Source organism: Haliotis cracherodii, unplaced genomic scaffold, assembly GCF_022045235.1.
Source record: "Haliotis cracherodii isolate W230 unplaced genomic scaffold, xgHalCrac1.p SCAF_5, whole genome shotgun sequence".
Classification (NCBI taxonomy): domain Eukaryota; kingdom Metazoa; phylum Mollusca; class Gastropoda; order Lepetellida; family Haliotidae; genus Haliotis; species Haliotis cracherodii.
Window position 1 is genome coordinate 47146098 of NW_027266308.1, and position 21045 is coordinate 47167142.

The 21045-nt window shown below is 38.0% G+C and overlaps 1 protein-coding gene across 4 annotated transcripts in view; it reads right to left on the reverse strand.

Moving 5' to 3' along the window:
- The window catches only part of LOC139442148 (kinesin-like protein KIF26B), a 318510-nt gene that overhangs the window by 67536 nt on the left and 229929 nt on the right, over nucleotides 1-21045 (reverse strand). For all 4 annotated transcript variants that reach the window (XM_071222952.1, XM_071222951.1, XM_071222949.1 and 1 more), the window contains one exon: nucleotides 7368-7533. In XM_071222952.1, the coding sequence (XP_071079053.1) occupies nucleotides 7368-7533 (166 nt within the window). The remainder of the gene's footprint in view (nucleotides 1-7367; nucleotides 7534-21045) is intronic.

Here is a 21045-nt window from a genome sequence, read left to right on the forward strand (position 1 = left end):
ACATGTACAATGTGTGGTTGCCCTATCCTATTTATTATTTAACCTTTGTATGAACACGTAATGATATTCTTGGTTTGTAGTCGACCAAATCATTGTCCTCCAAAATTAACACTTTCCCAATAACGGTCACAGTTTAGTATGAAACCAGTTTGGATAAAATATGAAACATATATGACACGTCTTGCAATTAATAACTGTCAATTTCATAATAACCATATTCCTTTAGTCACGGAGAGCATGTATTCCTTAATTTGATTTGAAATTGAGCTGTTTAAATAATCATGGGTTCTGAGTGCAGCTGGCGTGCTCAGTCATTACATCACATGACTGCCATTCCAGCCAATCAGAAAGCAGTCCAAATGAAATGCCCTCCACGGAAGTCTCTTTAAATAGTCATTACTGTCCAAGATAACTAGTATTTACTTCTTCGAACTGAAAATGGAATTTGCAAAAGTCGTGCATGAACAATGCCTTAACATATACTTTTTCAGCATCTGAATTGCAACTGGTACTTTAATCCCATTTATTTAAGTTAGTGTTAAACAGAAGCACTTAGTAGTTTTTAATATTATTTGGAAAGTATTTTATAAATATTCAAAAGTCAAGCATGTACTTTGTAACATAGTCAATAGACATCTACAACTGGTTTTTTTTATTAAATGTGAACATTAAATATCACACCATATGTACATAATGCATCGCATGAAAAAAACATTTAATCACAGTGATTTTGTTATCCAAACAATCTGGAGAAGACTCTTCATCAAAATGCACATTATTTATGTGTTGTACTACAATTTTGTCTTCAACAGAAAAAAAAAACATCACAAGTCTAATGGTGAAATTGCTTTCAGTGCCTGTGATTACAATATTTCTTCTCGGTCCTTGTATTTAAATGTTTGACAACGATTTGTATGGGTTAAAAGTATTGAATTTGTACTTGATACAAGACATTATTTCTGGATGCTGATGAATCATCCTGTGTTGAAAATGTATTGCAATTTCCGTATTCTGTTTGCAAAATATGCTTTGCGATTTATAGCAGTTTTGCTACGAAAGTTTTTGTTTTGTGTTCATGAGTCACCCCATGCCTTGAGAAGCGGTGATGAAAATATTATGCTATTCAATGGACTCTCATCACCTCCAAAACAAAAAAAATCATTACAGTTGACAAATTCTGACCTTTGAGCTAATCATTTCTCATTGAAATCTTTTAGTCTTACTCTCTGCTAAAAAATCACAGACACCATGTTGATAGTTGGACAAGCCAGTCATCAAGATGGCTGATGTGAAAGCATTTGCCAGGCAGCTTAACAGCTATTTTTTCAAAGTTATCCCTCATTAAGGCTATTATACAGAATGAAGCAATAATTATAATTTGATGATAAAATAACAGCTTGGAATTATGTTTAGGAAACCTAATCTTGCATTATACAATTTGAAGACAACAAAACTGTTGAATAGCTGTTTTCAGAGGAAGCCGTTTGAAGTGTCGGAAATGATGATCGGTTTGGAAATTTCTCACAAATCTATTGAATTTATGCTGAATAGTTTTAGTGTTAATTTTCTTTCCCTGTAGTGTTTAGGAGCCTGTGAGTTGACTATGGCTTGCAATAAAAGCACGCTCGTAATTACAATTCTCTTGGAATCACTGATTGGGGATTACGGAAGGTTGGCCTGGCAGAAGCATTATGACCGGTTATCTTGGCATGGACTGGACATAACAGCAAAAGCGCCCTCAAGTGGAAACAGTCCCCGGGAAATGGGCACATAAATTAGCAGCTGTAAACTGAAGTAGGATGGAAATTGTCCTAACAGAGAAAGCCCCAATCCAGCAGTCAGCCATGACTGATAGCAAGAAATGGCTTTCAACCCATCAAACTAGTTACAGGCAATCTTGGTGAGGGGTGCACGTCTCACAAATCAGTTGAAGGATGTAGTATCTCTCTTCCAAGTGGTCTTCAAACCCAGCAGGGTAAAATACGTACTGGTGGTGACTTTTTAGCAACCACTCTATAATTGCTTCTCAGTTTTTGCTAATAACCAAGTGCATTCATTATGTCGTAGGTGCAAAAACTGTTGCAGATTTTTCTCTGGACATCTTAAAAGACTGGTGACTGTCAGGAGATGATTTGTAACAAATGCTTAATTGGTCTTTTCCATGTCTTAACTCGGACCTTCAGGGGAAATGGCAACAAGCAAAACAGGTGATGGTTCTTGGGAGGAGAGTTGCTTTCACCGGACATATTATGTTTATGGTGATGTGATCTTCCTAACTGATGCCTTGAACACAATTACCACACACACCTAGTGGACAAATAGCCATGTTTCATTAATATTTTACGTTTAGCAGGCCTAAAAAGTCCCATTAGGAATAAATGAAGAGATGATAGAAAGATATTTGACAAATTGTGAAAGAAAAAGTTGTTGTTGAATTGAATTAATGCTTGGAATATTTCTTTATACTAAAACCACAAGATGGATGTTTGAAGCGTTTCATTAATACTTCACATTTCAGTTCTCAAATTACTCAGGGAGGAAAATGAAAATATGATTAAAAAGATATTTCAGATAAATGTGAAACAAGATCAGATTACTGTTAATTTGAGAATCCAGAGCGTCTTCATAACAAGTTGCTGCACTGAACCTAATACTTCATACATGATTCCTCTGACCATTTCCAAATGTGCAACGATATCCCTGGATTCAAAGTAAAAATATACAGGGGTTTTTTTATCTCAAAATTCTTCAAGAGGACCCTTAGTTATGTTGCCTAGGTCCTCAACCTTGTAACAACATCATAATGAGCATTTCAACAAAGACGACCGGATATGCACGTCCATTAAGTTTGTGAAAAAATCTCCGTCAAAGACCAGAAGCATGGAGCATGTGGGAAACTAAGGGGAGACATTTATACCAAGTTTAAAGATTACATAATGACCTAGGCAGCTGTGGGGTCTGAAGACAGCTTGTAGTCTCGGTCCTATAATCCCCCTGTGTTCTTTAAGGGGCAAGGCAGGAAGGGGGAAGGTGGGGGAGGAGAAGGTGATGGAGAGTGATCCTCAGGGGGTTGAGGTGGGGGAGGAGATAGACATGAATTGGTGGGGGGGGGGAGGTAAACCAAGGATTGGTGTTCGGAGATATTCAAGGATTTGAGGGGGAAGACATAGTTATGAATTGGAGGGGGTAGAGATAAGCAAGGATTTGGGGTTTGGACCTTCCAGTTGGGGAGGGGTTTCACAATTTCGGTCATGTTCCTTGTGAGTGGATGCAAGTTGCAGTATTGGACGTGGCAGAGACCATATACCGGTATATGGTCTCTGGACGTGGCTCCTTAGAAAACATATAGATTGTGGAATCTTCTGTTACAAAATATATTTCTCTTATCTAATTTTTCTTAATTCTGTACTTGGCTAGCTGGAATTTGGTATTTTCATCTTCTGTGGTTTTGACTAAATTCAATGCATATATATCTCAGCCATGGTGCAGTACTTATGGCTACTCATCACAAGTACAAATTTGAATGTAATTCATTATTTGGGTCAGACCATAATCATGACCAGCCCTGAACATGAGTTAGTCATATACAATGGTGACCTTTAGGGCCTGTACACGTCTTCTAATTATTACTACATGTCAACATGACAAAGAAAAGAGGCAAGTTAAGATGACATTGCCAGTGGAGTGGAGTGGAGTGGGTGGCAGAAAGAGTGTGTGGGTGGCTGCTGCCACAGAAAGATGGGGTGGGAAGTCAGTGAGAGGGGGAGGGTAGGACACCAATGGAGAAACCATGGTTTGCCAATTCTACATGTCAATCAATTCCCAAATGCATGTAAATTGAAAGTTCAAAGGGATATTTTTATGTGTCTCCTTAAATCACATAATGTTACATATAGGGTAATTACCATTGCTGGTTTCCATGGGAGGAGTGCGTGGCTATAAATTCCAGTTTTTATATTTGAGGGTGCTGAACCTTAATTGCACCATTAGTGGGAGAATTATCCCCAATATGAGCAAACTGTACATAATTCAGATAAGATATGCATCACCCTTCATTAGCACATGACACAGCTTCTTTCATGTGACGGAGGGCACAAACATGTCGCCCGTTTCCGGTACTTTCATCCATGTATTGTACATTCAGTAGCAGAAAGTGCCACAGCTTCTTGAGACTGTAAGGCTTTTATGAACCATAATGGATGTTTTACTCTTAAATAATTTTTTAGGGAAAATATATTAGGAATTGAGAGAAAATCTTGCTGTCAGGGTTGGTAACATTGAAGATATTAGTTAGATTCTCTGCATTGTAAAACATGTGATGCCTTTTTATTGGTTCAATCACTCACTTAACCACCCACTCTCTCACCCACCCAGAACCGACCCATTCACCATTTGGTTATATTTTGGTACAACATGCATGACGTCCATGGTGGATGTCATTAGCAGTGCTAATACTGGAGCACTTCGAAGTGCGGCAAAAGAAATACTCACACATTCACTCAAAGAGTGAGTGAGTTAATGCTTTACAACACATCGGCAATATTTCAGCCATATCGTGACGATTCAAGCAAAGAACATCCACAATAATTTCTCATGTGGGTACACCATGCAAAGCCCATTTTGGGGTTGCTAGTAGTTGTTATATTGCTAGTATCTTGCTTGAATGGCATTGACATGTATTCACTCACTCACTCACAGAACACCCAAGATAATTTTGTGGAGCTATGTCTCTACCATCCTAATCATTTCAATTGTTGTGTGTATTTTGGGCAAAACCTGTTACAAAGCCACCAATCTCAGTATTACCATCCTTTACCCTATATAATCTAAATTACCCCATATAATCTAAATTCACATAATTACACCAAGAAAATCTGATCATATTTTTTTTTAAATGTGCAAATTACTGAAATGACTTTCCAAATAACTTGTTGCTAATTACTGAATTCCTGAATCTGTAGTATCAGATAATTACAGTTCAAAATTCCATCACCAATCTCAGAGTTCATCCTCCCATAATTCAACTTGAGATTAACATTGTTCATTGAGATCACCTGAGTCCCTTGTAGTTTCTAACAATTTGTTTATAATTTCACACCACATTAGTTTTGGTTGTGCAATCAATAAGGGCTGGCATATTTCCATCATATTGTTCACCACTAACCCGTGCACATTGATGAATTTCATCTGGTGATGATAAAGACAACCTGCTAAGTATGTTTGTTTCGTGTGTAGTGTGTATAGTTTACTGTATACTTTATGCCCTTATTAGTTAATCTACTTCTTTCAGAAGGTGTCTCTCAACAATGTTCTGTTTTGCAGTATAGTGGCTGGTCTGTCTCTCAGACCATAGAGAATAAACTAAACAAATGAATCTAACTCAAGTCTAGAATGACTTGGCAAGTCTAGATTGCATCTAAGATCTGAATTAAGCATTATTGTTGGCTTGTCTATATCTCAACAATGTTCTGTTTTGCAGTATGGAGGCTGGCCTGTCTCTCAGACCATAGAGAATAAACTAAAAAATGAATCTAACTCAAGTCTAGAATGACTTGGCAAGTCTAGATTGCATCTAAGATCTGAATTAAGCATTATTGTTGGATTGTCTATATCTCAACAATGTTCTGTTTTGCAGTATGGAGGCTGGTCTGTCTCTCAGACCCTAGAGAATAAACTAAAAAATGAATCTAACTCAAGTCTAGAATGACTTGGCAAGTCTAGATTGCATCTAAGATCTGAATTAAGCATTATTGTTGGATTGTCTATATCTCAACAATGTTCTGTTTTGCAGTATGGAGGCTGGTCTGTCTCTCAGACCCTAGAGAATAAACTAAAAAATGAATCTAACTCAAGTCTAGAATGACTTGGCAAATATATATATAATAGATATATATAAGATAACTTTATTTCTGGGACTAAATGTTAATCTATATGGAGGCAAGAAGTATTTTAAGTAGTGATTTTGGTAATTTTGGCCCAAAAGGAATATTTGCATCAAGCAAAACAAGTTTTTCAAATTTGGATTAATAATCACTTAAATGTAATGACATAAAAAAGTAAGGGGTCCACAGATTAAAATACTAGCTGCCCTCCAAGGATGTACATATATTTCTCACATTGCATATTGTAATATGATACATTTCACAAATAATGATATGATAGACATCTGTTCATGAAATCAGCATATGTGAGTTTGTCAACAATAACCAATAATCTCAATTCTATCTCTTCAATTAAAATATAATAGACATTTCAATCAAGCAACCAGTGTCATAATTCAAGTTTGTGGCTAAGGTAACATGTTCTACCATTCCTCCCTCAAAAGTGTAATGGATTAGCCTACCCATGAATATTCATTAGTAAAAAGCCCAGAGAGGTCAAATGCTTAGTCTAGTTTCCTTCCTTCATTAAACCAAGATTAATTGAGACATTTCAAAACATAATAAAGAAATCATGCTGCTTATAAACCTTAATAGCAGACTGAATTATTAGACAAGATAATGGTTGTTGAGCCCTTGCGGTATATACAATATACATTTGATGGCCTTCGGAAGTAATCAAATAATGGATTAAATGGTGTTGATATTTAAAGATCAAATTTGATGTGTTAGCTAATTGTGCCGACTCATTACTTTTTTCTCATACATTATGAAGTTGTACCTTCTATACACAGGAACCCACTCGGGATATGCCCAAATTGGAACAGTCTTTAAAGATAGACAGACATAATACAATGTACTAAGGGTGAAATGTATTAGGGTAAGTACACATACTTTCTGGTACCCAGCCTGATGCCAGTATCCTACCAGGTACCTGTTATCACACAGGTGCCCTTCCTGGTACCCATAATGATGCTAAATTTTAATAGGTGTATATCAAGGTACCCTCCATTGGTTGTATATTTTGAGGTACCCACTATTTGTTGCATATTTTAAGATACCCAATATGAGCTGTATATTTTGAGGTACCCAATATGAGCTGTATATTTTGAGGTACCCAATATGAGCTGTATATTTTGAGGTACCCAATATGAGCTGTATATTTTGAGGTACCCATTATGAGCTGGATATTTTGAGGTACCCACTATTTGTTGTACAGTTTGAGGTACCCACTCTGAGCTGTATATTTTGAGGTACCCACTATCAGTTGTAAATGTTGAGGGACTTAATTTATCAAACGTCATGTATTTTTCTAGATATCCTTTCAGGTACCCATCAAAATGCTTGTATCTTTCAAGGTACCCAAAAGGTATCATTGCATCCTGCATCCTATGACAGTTCTACTATCATGTAGCATCAATGTGCATGTTAATACAGTGACACTTTCCAGAAGAGAAACAACAGGTGAATGGAAGGAGAGTGACGTACCTTCCCCATGCCTGGGTTCGTAAGTCGGCTGATTCCGCGGAGCAGACATGGCGGCGCGGGTGGCGGAGATAGACGGATGACATCACAGAAACTGGTTGGGAAGGGTGGGGGTTCTGGATCCGGAGGCTGGTGCCGCTTCTTTTTCCGGCTTAGTTTCTGAGCAGCTCTGGAGGAGAAGACAAGGCTATGGTCAAACTCTGATGATAAATGTGTACGAGATTCATAATTACATAACCTGGTAAAGGAAGAATTGGTTTGCCAGTGATAATCTAAACATCAATGGCCATCAGCAAGATCAATTTCTGAATTTCAACTCACTTATTCATCCAATGTGACATTTCATTACCATTACAAGTATCTTTAAATACATAGTCTTGATATAGGTTCTCATAACTGAACTGAAATGTCACATAGAAACACAAGATGAAGATAAAATCACCGCATCCTGGAGTCATTTATACTACAGTTTCTAAATGCTTCTTAATACTTCAGAATGAGTTCTCTTCATACAAGTCTTCTAGTAACAGAACATAAATATATTATCAAGAAGTGCTTCTTATTCAGACCTGTGGGGACGCCAGGTAGGAACATAGCTCCCCAGTAACCCATGCTTGTCGTAAGAAGCAACTAAATGGATTGGGTGGTCAGGCTACATTGACTTGGTTGATGCATGTTATCGTATCCCAATTGTGTGGATCGATGCTCATGGTCTTAACCACTGGATTATCTGGTCTAGACAAGATTGTTTACAGACTGCCGTCATATTGTTGGAATATTTCTGATTGTGACATTAAACAACAATCAATCAACCTAACCATTTACATGGATGATACAGCTATTTGCTTGGAGTGCAAGTTCTTATACCAGTTTCCAGAACAGCCCTTCAGTAATGATAACTGTTAATCCACACAAGTTCCAGAACAACCCTTCAGTAATGATTACTGTTAATCCACACTATTTCCAGAACAACCATTCATTACTGATTACTGTTAATCTACACAATTTCCAGAACAACCCTTCAGTAATGATAACTGTTAATCTACACTATTTCCAGAACAACCCTTCAGTAATGATTACTGTTAATCCACACTTTTTCCAGAACAACCCTTCAGTAATGATTACTGTTAATCCACACTATTTCCAGAACAACCCTTCAGTACTGATTACTGTTAATGCACACAATTTCCAGAACTATTCATTACTGATTACTGTAAATCCACACAATTTCCAGAACAACCCTTCAGTACTGATTACTATTAATCCACACAATTTCCAGAACAACCATTCATTACTGATTACTATTAATCCACACAATTTCCAGAACAACCATTCATTACTGATTACTATTAATCCTCACAATTTCCAGAACAACCATTCATTACTGATTACAGTTAATCCACACAATTTCCAGAACAACCATTCATTACTGATTACTATTAATCCACACAATTTCCAGAACCATTTACAGTATTACTGATTACTATTAATCCACACAATTTCCAAAACAACCATTCATTACTGATTACTATTAATCCTCACAATTTCCAGAACAACCATTCATTACTGATTACTATTAATCCACACAATTTCCAGAACAACCATTCATTACTGATTACTGTAAATCCACACTATTTCCAGAACAACTATTCTTTACTGATTAGTGTAAATCCATACAATTTCCAGAACAACCATTCATTACCGATTACTGTAAATCCACACAATTTCCACAGTGGTACACCATAACAACTATTAGTGATTACTCAAAATCTAAAAGAAAGTACTGTTTAGATTAACAAAGTTCTACTTTACTACCATTTCTTTACAAAAAATGCATTGAAGAAAGTCTAAAAACATCTGCAAATACAATAATCTGCCAAAACTGATTCGTCCGGTAGTTACAGTTTATTCCTGGAGCTTGCAGATCCTTGTTTAAGACATGACACCCACTACAACAATGCATTTATTTCCAGCCCTGCTGTTGAACAGAACCGGTGCCTACACTCCATGGCATGGACTGAGAGGATCCGTGGTTTCCTGGGGGGATTCCAATCCCATCATCCCGATTTATAACATCAATCTCCGATCATACACCCTGATTATCCAATCTTCACGCACAGCTTCCAGCTAGCATACTCTTCAAATAAATGTTTGGGGGAAGTCCAGATTTCTGAAGCTTCCATTGGCCTTGTTCCAAATTTCTCTCAAACTCTACTTATTTACTGTTCTTGCTAACCTGAGCCAAGACCTTGTGCTAGAAATCATGGTTAGTGGCTCCCAGCATGCTGACTGACTGAAATGTGTCTTGAAGCGCACTTTTTACTTACATTTCTTTCTCAACCTACTCCTCATATCTCTTCACATCACTGATGAGATGGGTACATTTTCAAACAATAAAAAACATCCTACATTGATCCATAAAAATACATGAACCATCAGTTTTTCTTCTGAAGTGCATGTCTACATTATATAAAAATGCCACATTGATCAATATTGTTTTCACTTCAAGCTCAATTTTTTAACCCCCTAAAGCTATTACTGAAGCAAGGAACATCATTGAAGTGAGTAATCATGAAACAAATACAGCCCAAATAACATTGAAACATTGTAAATAATATCCAGATTAATTTCATGATATGAAGCCATGTTCCATGTGAAACTTGTAAAAAGGTTATGTCCCCTCAACAGACAAAGGAGCAAGGTTGCACATATTCTAGCTGTCAGGCATACAAATTTGGTCTCCTGAGACGGTGCCATAGCTCCTGGAAATGCCACAGAGTCTACAAGATTACTGTACATGTATTCTCTGTTTACATCCTAGAGCATTCCCACTAATACCATAATCCAGTTCAACTTTTTACCCCGCTATCAGATCTGTCCCTGAAGTAAAGGAAACGATACCACATTAGTTAAAGCTGTTCCACTAGTTTTGCTTGCTTTCAACTTCAAAGGAATCCTTGTGCAATACAACTTTGTTTTCTCAATGTTTGGACACAGGTGACACCAAGTGATGCTATGTGGTAAACATATGTAACAAGAGTTGCAGCCTTAAAGTGAAATATCTGACGATCTATAAATTATTCCCCTCTGATTAAGGAGAGCCCTAAGTGTAAATTTCTCTACAAATGTAGACATGGACTTTTAGAGTAAATATTTTATATGAAAGGTGGTGAAGTCTTTGTTGTTTCAAATCCTAATGAGATTTTCTATAGTTGGAAACAAAAAACACTGAAGTTATTCTAGGTTTGACAAAAATCCTCAACACGTTAAATCTGTTGCTATTTTTTTCCCTCTGTATCCATTTACACTTTAAACCTAATTACAAAATGTTTCCCCATCGGAAGGTTATAGGAATACTGAACGGATATGATATAGAAGCTGAGGTGAAATGGGGTTCAAGATTATTTCACTTGTATAGTGATTTCTGCTGTGTGTGTCTGTGTGTGTGTCTGAGTCTGTGCCTGCATGTGTGCCTCTGATTGTGTGTGCCTTGATTTCTTGGACTATGTGTGTCTGTGTGAGAAAGTGTGTGTGAGTGTGTGTGTGTATGTGTCTGTGAGAGAGAATGTGTGTCTGTGAGAGAGTGTGTGTGTCTGTGTGAGAGTGTGTGTCTGTGTGTGTGTGAGAGAGAGAGAGAGAGAGAGTGTGTGTGTGTGTGTGTGTGTGTGTGTGTGTGTGTGTGTGTGTGTGTGTGTGTGTGTGTGTGTGTGTGTGTGTGTCTACTTCTACTAGGCTGGTTTTATAGTGCTAGCTCACTGACATTCCTCTGAGCCGACCAGTCCTTTCACCGTAATGCTGAGTGCCAGGCAGGGTAACATCAAGAACCATCTTTTAACATCTTTTCGTATGATATGACCAGTGATCGAACCAACAACTTTCCACTCTCTGGGCAGACCTTCTGTGCACAAGACAAAGGAGGCAACCAGATACATTACTGGAGGGAATGAAGGTATAAGTCAAGTAAGGCTGGCGAGATTTCAGATTGAATTGTTCACGGAGGCACTGGAAAAACTACTGATACTGAATGCCAATTTTGTGTGGGAGTTCTCTGTCATGAAACAAAAGACTTGGCACCGAGCAAAGAATCTCTCACTTTGAAATCTCTCAAACAAAGTAAGACATTCTACTGTTTTTACCATCAACAAAGCCACAAAAAAGTGTATGCTGAGAATGCATTCACACAACAACGTTATAGCTGAAAGGTAGTAGCCATAGTCTACCTTCAGATTGTATCGCCACCTAGTGGCAGGAGGAGACAACAGTGCTGAGACATCTTTAGCCACAAGATCCCATCAGGATGAAAATTCTTCTTAAAAAAGGTTACTGGTTATCCGAGACAAACCAATTGATAGTATCATCTGCAGACACTATGTATTGCCTTTAGAAGTGGACAAACCTAAGAGCTTTCTCATTAAAACAAAAACTGAAATCCCATTATTGGTATTATTAAAGTTTGGTAAGTGTCTCTGTCAATCTTCCTTTTAATCTTTTTCTAGATCCCTTTTTAATCTTAACCTTAGTTTCAAAGTACCATTTGAATCATCCATAGTCATCTGCATGTTCATTTGTCTTCTACAGTTTTGTTGAGGCTAAGCACCTTTGTGCTAGGAAAATATCAATTTCAGAGTTGTGATTAAATGTTAACATTCTATCAGCTGATCAAATAATTCCTGCTTAGCTCAAGGGACCCTTCATGTGTTCAGCTTACCCTGAAATCAACACTCATGTCATCTTGATTGACACTGTTGGATTTCAACAACTGATAATATTACACACACAAATCCCATTTTATAGATTATGTTCCATATGGAAATTGTCATTTCAACACCAAGCATTTTCAAACATGGAGTCCATTGAACTAACTATTAATCTATGTGACATCTAATGAAATCATTCCACTATTGTTGTAAGTGACACCAAATTGTTGTTATGTCCAGAGTAAAATATCATTTTGGAACATCTTGAATATAAAAATATTTCCCATTTTCAACAGCTATGTGGAGAGGCTAATATGTGTTACTTGATTTTATATGTTCACAAATATGAGGCATAATTTAAAGGTTTAGCAGGAAAGCAGTATTCATTACCTAAACACATGGTACTGTTTACCTGACAACTAATTACAAAGCTTCCATGGCGGTCGCCAGATGGATCTTCTTTCAAAAAAACATACAACAAATACTACCATGCTAAAACTTAGCTGTGATGATGAAACCTGACTACAAAAGAACTGTTATGATGGACTTATCAAAGTGGGCTCAATTGTGATTCAGGAGAATTAACCGACAAAGCGAAGCTTTGTTATGAATGTGAAAAATGTAGATAATACCTATATTGGCATATAATGCGTACAGTTCACAATCACAACTAGGTGTAGGTTGAGTGATCAAATATCAGCACTTATGCAAAATCTAAAACTGATATACACGTCAAAAAGGATGTTTGGGATTTCTGGGGCTTCAGGATCCCTCCGGGCTTACTGGTAGCATAAAAGAAAAGTTTATTTTGGCAGACAACTTGCCATTATCTTTTTGTACCAACAAACAGCCTCTCGTATTTATCATCTATATTTCTGCATGGACAGATTGGTCTATAGACTAATCAATCAAAAGTCTAACAATATTTCTGCTGATGTTGCACTATCTCTCTGATTACACCACTTCCTTGTCAAAATAATTCCTGTAGTATTCTGATGGTTTCTTTGGAGCAGATATAACTCTTGATAAATCTCCAAATTCTTAGTTCTGCCATACTCTGAGTAATTACTGAATTGCACCTTCAAAAGAGGCTAAATCTATGTCCTTCTATGAAGCAAAACGATCTTGACATTTTCTTGTCATAGGATATTAGTGTAACCCTTCATTAACTTGTAAAGCTTATATGAAGATTTTCCATCAGAAGCCAGTAGTCTAAAACAGGACTGACATCACCATATGATACGAACACAGAAATAGCAATGGTTTAGGTGATGGAATCTTAAACCATGCTTTCCTAACAACTTATCAAAAAAGTTAAAATAAACATAAAATAAGTAAAACAGACATCATCCAAAAACATTGTAATTCTAATTACAAGCTTTTCAAAATAAAGAACAAAATGTAGGCTTTGTGAAAAAAAAATCATGATTCAATTTTCCATTTAAGACTGGTATGATGGGTACATTAAACTTTATAAACAAGTCAATAAAATGTCTAGGGTGGCATAAAAAATAGGTTTGTAGGGCAATCCCATCTTCAGCATTTCAGGTTTAAGTGATTTAGGTTCACATGAATGTCCAAATGTAAAGAATGTGTTTTCTCATCTGTCAGGACTAAGAGGGGTGAAACAAGAATTGTTTGGGCTGCAATCATTGGTCCTATAGGCGTACTATATAAATCATTGTGGGTGACAAATAAGTTCTACTGTGCTGGCCCAGGCTTACAGGCTGAGCAGCATGCTGTGAGATTATATATGTGCCATCATCACTTCCTTGAGAGAGCTTGGTACTGATCACCTGAAAACCATTCCTCACCATTCCTCTATTGATTCTATGGGTGTAGAAATCAACACTGGCATACTGACAACTCATCCGAATCAAAACTTAGGTTGGAGGAAAGACAAAGTGATTAAGTGAACTGCCAACAGCGATAATTCACAAATCAATTGCTTTGGCCGACATCCAACCCTAAAAGATGAATGAAAGAAAAAGTAGCCAGGAAGAAGTATTTTTATTGCCCCAATACTCCCCGAGCAAGCATCATAGGCATGTTTGAAGTCAGTACACATGGAAAGACAAATACCAGGGAGCATAACGTGATGACCGTAAATACATTTCAAGGATGCACGTTCAACATATGGTTATAGTGGCAACAGGAGGAATAAAGCTAAGCCTTGAAACTCGTCTAAATTCATGGAAAGTTTATGAAGGAGATTGGAAATGTGAAAAATGTTATGTCATAGTGTGTGCTGCCATTTGCATTCCATCTTGTCAAGAAAGCCAGAAGACTGTCTGGGCCACAAGATGTTTGCTATTAAGCCAGACATGTACCTATAGTTAGAGGGGCCAATCCCTGTCAATCTCCACACACAGCCCTTCACATTTGGAGGATGGACACGGAGCTTGTGGTCAGCCCAATGTCAAACTTGTGATTGCATTTATGTCGGTGATATGACGCTTGGATAAATTGTCTAAATTGGAGGGGTTTGGTTTCGTTGTTTGGTCTTTGGTTATGGGTTTTTTTCTGTTTTAGCATAGCCAGTATTACATGCTTTTATAACAGACTCAGACAGGTGCTCTTGCAGCTCATGAGTACCTGTTGTCTGCTAATTAGATTATTTAACTGATAGTTAGCTAACATGTTGACACTGATGGTTTGTGACTATCATGTCTCTGACATATGAGGTCACTCATTGGTCAGGGCGGTCCAGTAGCCTTGTGGTTAATGCATTCGCATGTCATGCTGAAAACCTGGGTTCGATTCCCGACATTGATAAAATGTGTGAAGCCCATTTCTGGTGTCCCCCGCCGTGATATTGCTGGAATATTGCTAAAAGCGTCATAAAGCCATACTCACTCACTCCTTGGTCACATGACTATACATATATTATTTTATTAAAGTTTACTTATGTCATTAAAACTATGTTATTTTTGTTGAGGGGTGGAGATGGTGTAGCTTCAGTGAGTGAATGCTATTTGATGTCATGGTAACCAATACTACAGCTACACATAGCAGCCTCCAAATACTGAATCTATGACAAATTAATTGCCAATATTCTAAGTGAGTGAGTGAGTGAGTATGGTTTTACACCGTTTTTAGCAATATTCCAGCAATATCACGGAGGGGGACACCAAAAATGGGCTTCACACATTGTACCCATGTCGGGAATCAAACCTGGGTCTTCGGCGTGACGAGCGAATGCTTTAACCACTAGGCTACCCGACCGCCCCCAATAATCTAAGGGACAATCAAGGTGGATGAGGTACGGTGATACACAATCAGCCAGGTCCTAGCTCCACTGGTGTCCACCCAAATCATGGTGTCCTCCCAAATCCTTTAATATCCAGTAGGTTTGTTTGTTTGTTGTTTAACACCGCACTCAGCATTATACCAGCTATATGACGGCGGTCTGTAAATGATCGACTCTTGACCAGACAATCCAGTGACTGACATCATGAGCATCGTTCCACACAGTCAGCAGGCCTGACCACTTGCCTCTTACGACAATCAAAGTCGCCTTTTACAGCAAGCACGGGTTGGTGAAGACCAATTCTACCCGGAATCTTCATGGGTCTAATATCCAGCAGGTAGAGGACTAGGACCTTTTACAAGGACTACACAAAGGACATGGTACAATCAACTGAGACCCCTGAAGATTCCGGGGTAGAATAGGTCTTCAGCAACCCATGCTTGCCGTAGTGACTATGGTTGTCGTAAAAGGTGACTAACGGGATCGGGTGGTCGGGCTCGGTGACTTGGTTGATGCATGTCATAAATCCCAATTGCGTGGATTGATGCACACCATATCAATCACTGGATTGTCTGGTCCAGACTCGATTATTTAGAGACCGCAATCATATAGATGGAATATTGCTGAGTGTGGCGTTAAACAACAAACCAACCAACCAACAATCAACTGCAGATTCAGGAATCCAGCATAGGACACTCACTAATACATGGACAATTAGGACTCTCTAGACACAGGATATACAGATTAATTAACAGAATGAAATCTACAGCAATATGTAAGAAAAACATACCTCAAGCTGAGGACTTAAAACATCTAGGAGTAAGTGAAAAGAAAAGAATGAGGAAGAAAAGTGGGTCAATGTTTAGACAACGTGAATTGAATTCTGCTACCCTTTCTTCATGTCCAGAGGTTAGAGCCAGGACAATTGAATGTAATTGGTGTCAAGGGGGCATGAATAAGCTACTGTTTAACATTCATCCTTCCACTCATTTGATTTGTCTACATATTCTGCAATTATTCTACTTTAGTCTGGTGTCTTACAGCACTGGCCTAAGTCATGCTACATCTGAATGCTAAACAGTGATCTGTTCTGGCTATATTGTTACTGAAGTCAATACAATACTATTAAAGGAACCTTGCCAAAAGGAGGCATACAACATTACTGTTAAAGGTACCTTTTCAGAATGAGGCATAGAACAGTAATGTTAAAGGTACCTTGTCAACATGAGGAATACATCAGTGTTGTTAAAGGGACCTTGTCAATATGAGGAATACATCAGTGTTGTTAAAGGTAGCTTGTCAATATGAAGAAAACATTAAAACTGTTAAAGGTACCTTGTCAATATGAAGAATTCATCAATACTGTTAAGGTTTCCTTTCAACATGGAGAATATAACAGTGTTGTTAAAGATACCTTGTTAATATGAGGAATACATCAAAACTGTTAAAGGTACCTTGTCAATATGAGTAATACATCAGTGTTGTTAAGGTACCTTGTCAATATGAGGAATACATCAAAATTGTTAAAGGTACCTTGTCAACATGGGGAATACATCAATACTATCAAAGGTACATTTGCAACATGAGGAATACAAAGAGTGCTGTTAAAGATACCTCTCAACGTGAGTAAATCAGTACAGTTAAAGGTACCTTTCAACATGAGGAATACATTAGTGTTGTTAAAGGTACCATTTCAACACAAGGAATACATCAAAACTATTAAAGGTACCTGTCAACATGAGGAATACATTAGTGTGATTAAAGGTACCCTTTAAACACAAGGAATACATCAAAACTATTAAAGGTACCTGTCAACATGAGGAATACATTAGTGTGGTTAAAGATACCATTTCAACACAAGGAGAACATCAGGGTTGTTAAAGGTACCTTGTCAACATGAGGATTACATAAGTGTTGTTAATGGTACACTATTGACATGAGGAATACAACACAACAGGGCATTTCAAAGATCACTCGCAAATATGATCAGATTCTGAGATTTTTGCCAGTTTGATTTTCTACAAAAGTCACTTTCTTACATAACCACAGTCAGCATTAGAGAATGTAAGATAAATAGTGTCTTAAATCAGCATCTACAATATTGTAAGAGACATAAAATGCTTAAACAATACTGCTGACTATGAAACAATATCCATTCAAATTCACAACAATTCATTTCATGAATAATGTACAAAGTAATCTAAAAGATATATTGCCAAGAGGTTGACACAAGCAATCTGTAATCTTAAAGAAACATTGTCAAAATGTTCAGAGGAAACAAATCAGGTTGTCAAAGATAAGATGCATTTCTTGCATGACGAAATCTGATAAAACTGGGATTTTGCTATGACAGGGAAAAGGTCATATTTTTGTAACTGCTTTTTATTTGAATTATATAATTTCAACCCAAAAATGCTGGGGAAAAAATAACTTCAGCTCCTGTTTACAAAACAAATAACTGTCATTGGATGTGCTGGGTGTTCTTGAAATGATGTGTTGTGAGCACTAAAACATTGTTTGGTTCCACCTTTAGAGAAAAATATTCTGTCTCAAATAATAATCCCAGTTCCTCCCCACGCCCACTTTCCTCTCCCTACACAAACGTGGTGTGTGTAGTGGTTAAAGCATCATGACAAAGACCCAGGTTCAATTTCCGATATGGGTACAATGTATAAAGCCCATTCCTGGTGTGCCCCACCGTGATATTGCTTGAATATTGCTAAAAGCGGCGTAAAACCATACTCACTCACTCACACATACACATTTAATGGTTGGTCCCTAAATCCATTTGGGATGACCTGAGCAGTGACCTTGCTCCATGTTTTAGATTCTCCAGCTGTAAATTCGAATCAGCAGTTATAGTATCACATCAAATTGGAATAATTCCCAGTCTTGTACTTCCACACACATTGAATACCATTTAAAAAAACACTTGCTGAGAGGTCATGAACACAGTTTTATTTTCTTAACATAATTTTCCAATTTGATAGCATGATCCCCAAGAGGGCTGTTGCTATCAAATATTTCTATAAGCTTGACATTCAATGTGAAATCCTCTAGACTTTCTACATGTACTTGTACATGCACAAATTTATCTGTAAACAAATTCATAACATCAGCCATAAAGGTCTTTACAATGAAATCCAAGGACTTGTCCCTAAACACTGATTGATAATAAACAATTACGTCAATAAACACACAAATGTCTGCATCAGTGCCTGGAAGGTTCCTAATGGTCAGGAGAATGGTATTGCTAATCCATATATCCCAACAGAGTGTTGTCAAAAGGCGTTGTCACAAGGTGTTGGAATCACGCTGGAGTCCGACATGACACACAGACACATGACACACAAGCTTGTTCCCCAGGGCCACCTAAATCACGAGATCCACCATGTACATTTGACAAAACAACTTTGACAGGGGCTGGAAATGTCAAGATGAATTTTTCACTTAGAACTGTTATTAGTATTCTATTTCTCTGGAAGTTAATAAATAGTGGTAAATATCGACATGGGTTTCCAGTATAGATAAAGTGGTCAGGCAACAATGGCCCATGATTTTATTGATTTCCTGAAAGGGAGTTGCAAGTATTGTGGAAAATATCTAATTTGTGCGTGTAACATACAATGGCATTCAGAACGTTGTTGTAAATCTTTCTGTAAAACTAGGAAGCACACACAATACATGCTGATTTTGAGAAGAAAAGTTTCAGCATGTTACATATTGAGTTCATGATGCTTGTAAACTGTTGGCCATTATGGAGAAAGTAGTCAAAGCTGTGACAGTGCTGTACATCATGGGGGCGGAAGGGTAGCCTAGTGGTGAAAGCATTCGCACGCGTCACGCCAAAGACCCGGGTTCAATTCCCGTCATGGGTTCATTGTGTGAAGCCCATTTATAGTGTTCCCCGTGTGAGTGAGTGAGTGAGTGAGTGAGTGAGTGAGTGAGTGAGTGAGTGAGTGAGTGAGTGAGTGAGTGAAATTATGGCAGCGACACAAATAAGGACTTCACACATTGTACCCATATGGGGATTTGCAGCCAGAGCAGGCTGTACCACATGGGCTCACACCGCCTCCCCTGTTAGCCATGAAAGTTCAATGCACTAGAGAGGTACCATCACTGAATAAACACTCTGAGATGACAGGTCAGTATTAGCAATGATACAAATGGACCTCATTTGCTGCTCAGAACCATTTTTATAGAGAAAGTTCTTAGAGCTGTGACAAATCTGATGATCTTCCACAGACAACAAACCACTCTCAATTCATGAAGGTTTAGATTGCATTACAAAATATTTTTTCAAGTAAATGACATCAGCAGTAACGTGAGTGAATAAAACTCATTTCGAAGCAAATTTTTGCCCTCACTAAAAGCACAGCAATGAAAAATCAACATGTTTCATCAAAAAGTTCCCCAGTTCAATTCTAGCAGTGTAGCTTTAATGACCCTGCTTAACAATATGGAATGTGTGGTTCCCCTTTCTCAATTTGTTTTACCAGTAAAGTAATTAATAGATACAGTGGTCTACCGGGCTATTAATTACTTCTCCCTCCCAGTCTATTTATTTATGTGTTCGCACCTTCCTAATCCCTGCTAGGATATGCTGCTCAGGAATTCTGAGTAAACGAGTCAATTTCAATGCTAATGTTTTCGAATGGCCGAAGTCATAATGGAGATAGTAACAGCTCAACAATTCCTGATGGGTCAAAGCATGATAATTCTGCATATGTTGTCGAACAACTTCTGCCCATTAACGACCTCAGTGTTGTGACAGCCGCATTTGACAGGACATGCACGAAAACCTGCGACGTATGAGATTATGGTATGGATAAGCGAGACCTTGTCCCTTGGATATAGTCAAGGAAAACAGCCACTTCCGTGGTGTGAAATTGGATTCATTATCGTTGGGTACTTTCTTCGTCAATGTTGTGGGCACTGGGGGCTGATCAATAAGACGACCGGCCAGCATTCTGATCACCATCAGTGATTAATGGGTCCCCGAGAGCTTTTAGCACCTTTCCTGACCCACACCATCATACACACTTCACATCGCAAGTTTTTCCCATCCTGTTCTTTTATGTCAATGCAAGCAATGTCAACATGCAAACAAGTCTAAACTTCCCAGCTATACGACCACCTAACTGAGCAACGTAAGCCACACGACCCCTGCTCATCGCTTGATCAATATTCTTAACCTGCGAACACGAGAAATGCTTCAATATACAACGCTAATCCATAAACGCAAGAGAATCATCGCAGAGATAGATTGTCCAAGCAACAAATAGTCACACAATCGAGAAAACTAACCATGTGTTGAAAGAAATATTGTTGATATATGGGGAGATGTGATGGGTAAGTGTTGGGGAAGCAATGAGATGGCGCTGGGGGGATTTACCTGCGGCTTAAGGGGAATTATGTATATAGCAGGGTGACCACATATAGTTTAAGGCCAATCACAGTCTGTGTAATGGAAACATGATTGTTGAATAAGGAATCTGCCATTAATGTGGAATGGACACTCTGGAAGAGGTCCAGAGAGTCTCCTCACTCTATGATCTATATCTGCCAGTGTGATATGTGAAGATGGTATTTGTTAACAATACATATTCCCGGATGGCGTTAGGTGTGAACTTGATCCATATTGGCAATGGGGATTTATTTTGGTGGGAATTGGATCCTTATATGCAATGGAGATGTGTTCAGGTGTGAATTTGATCTATCAGCTCAAGGAACA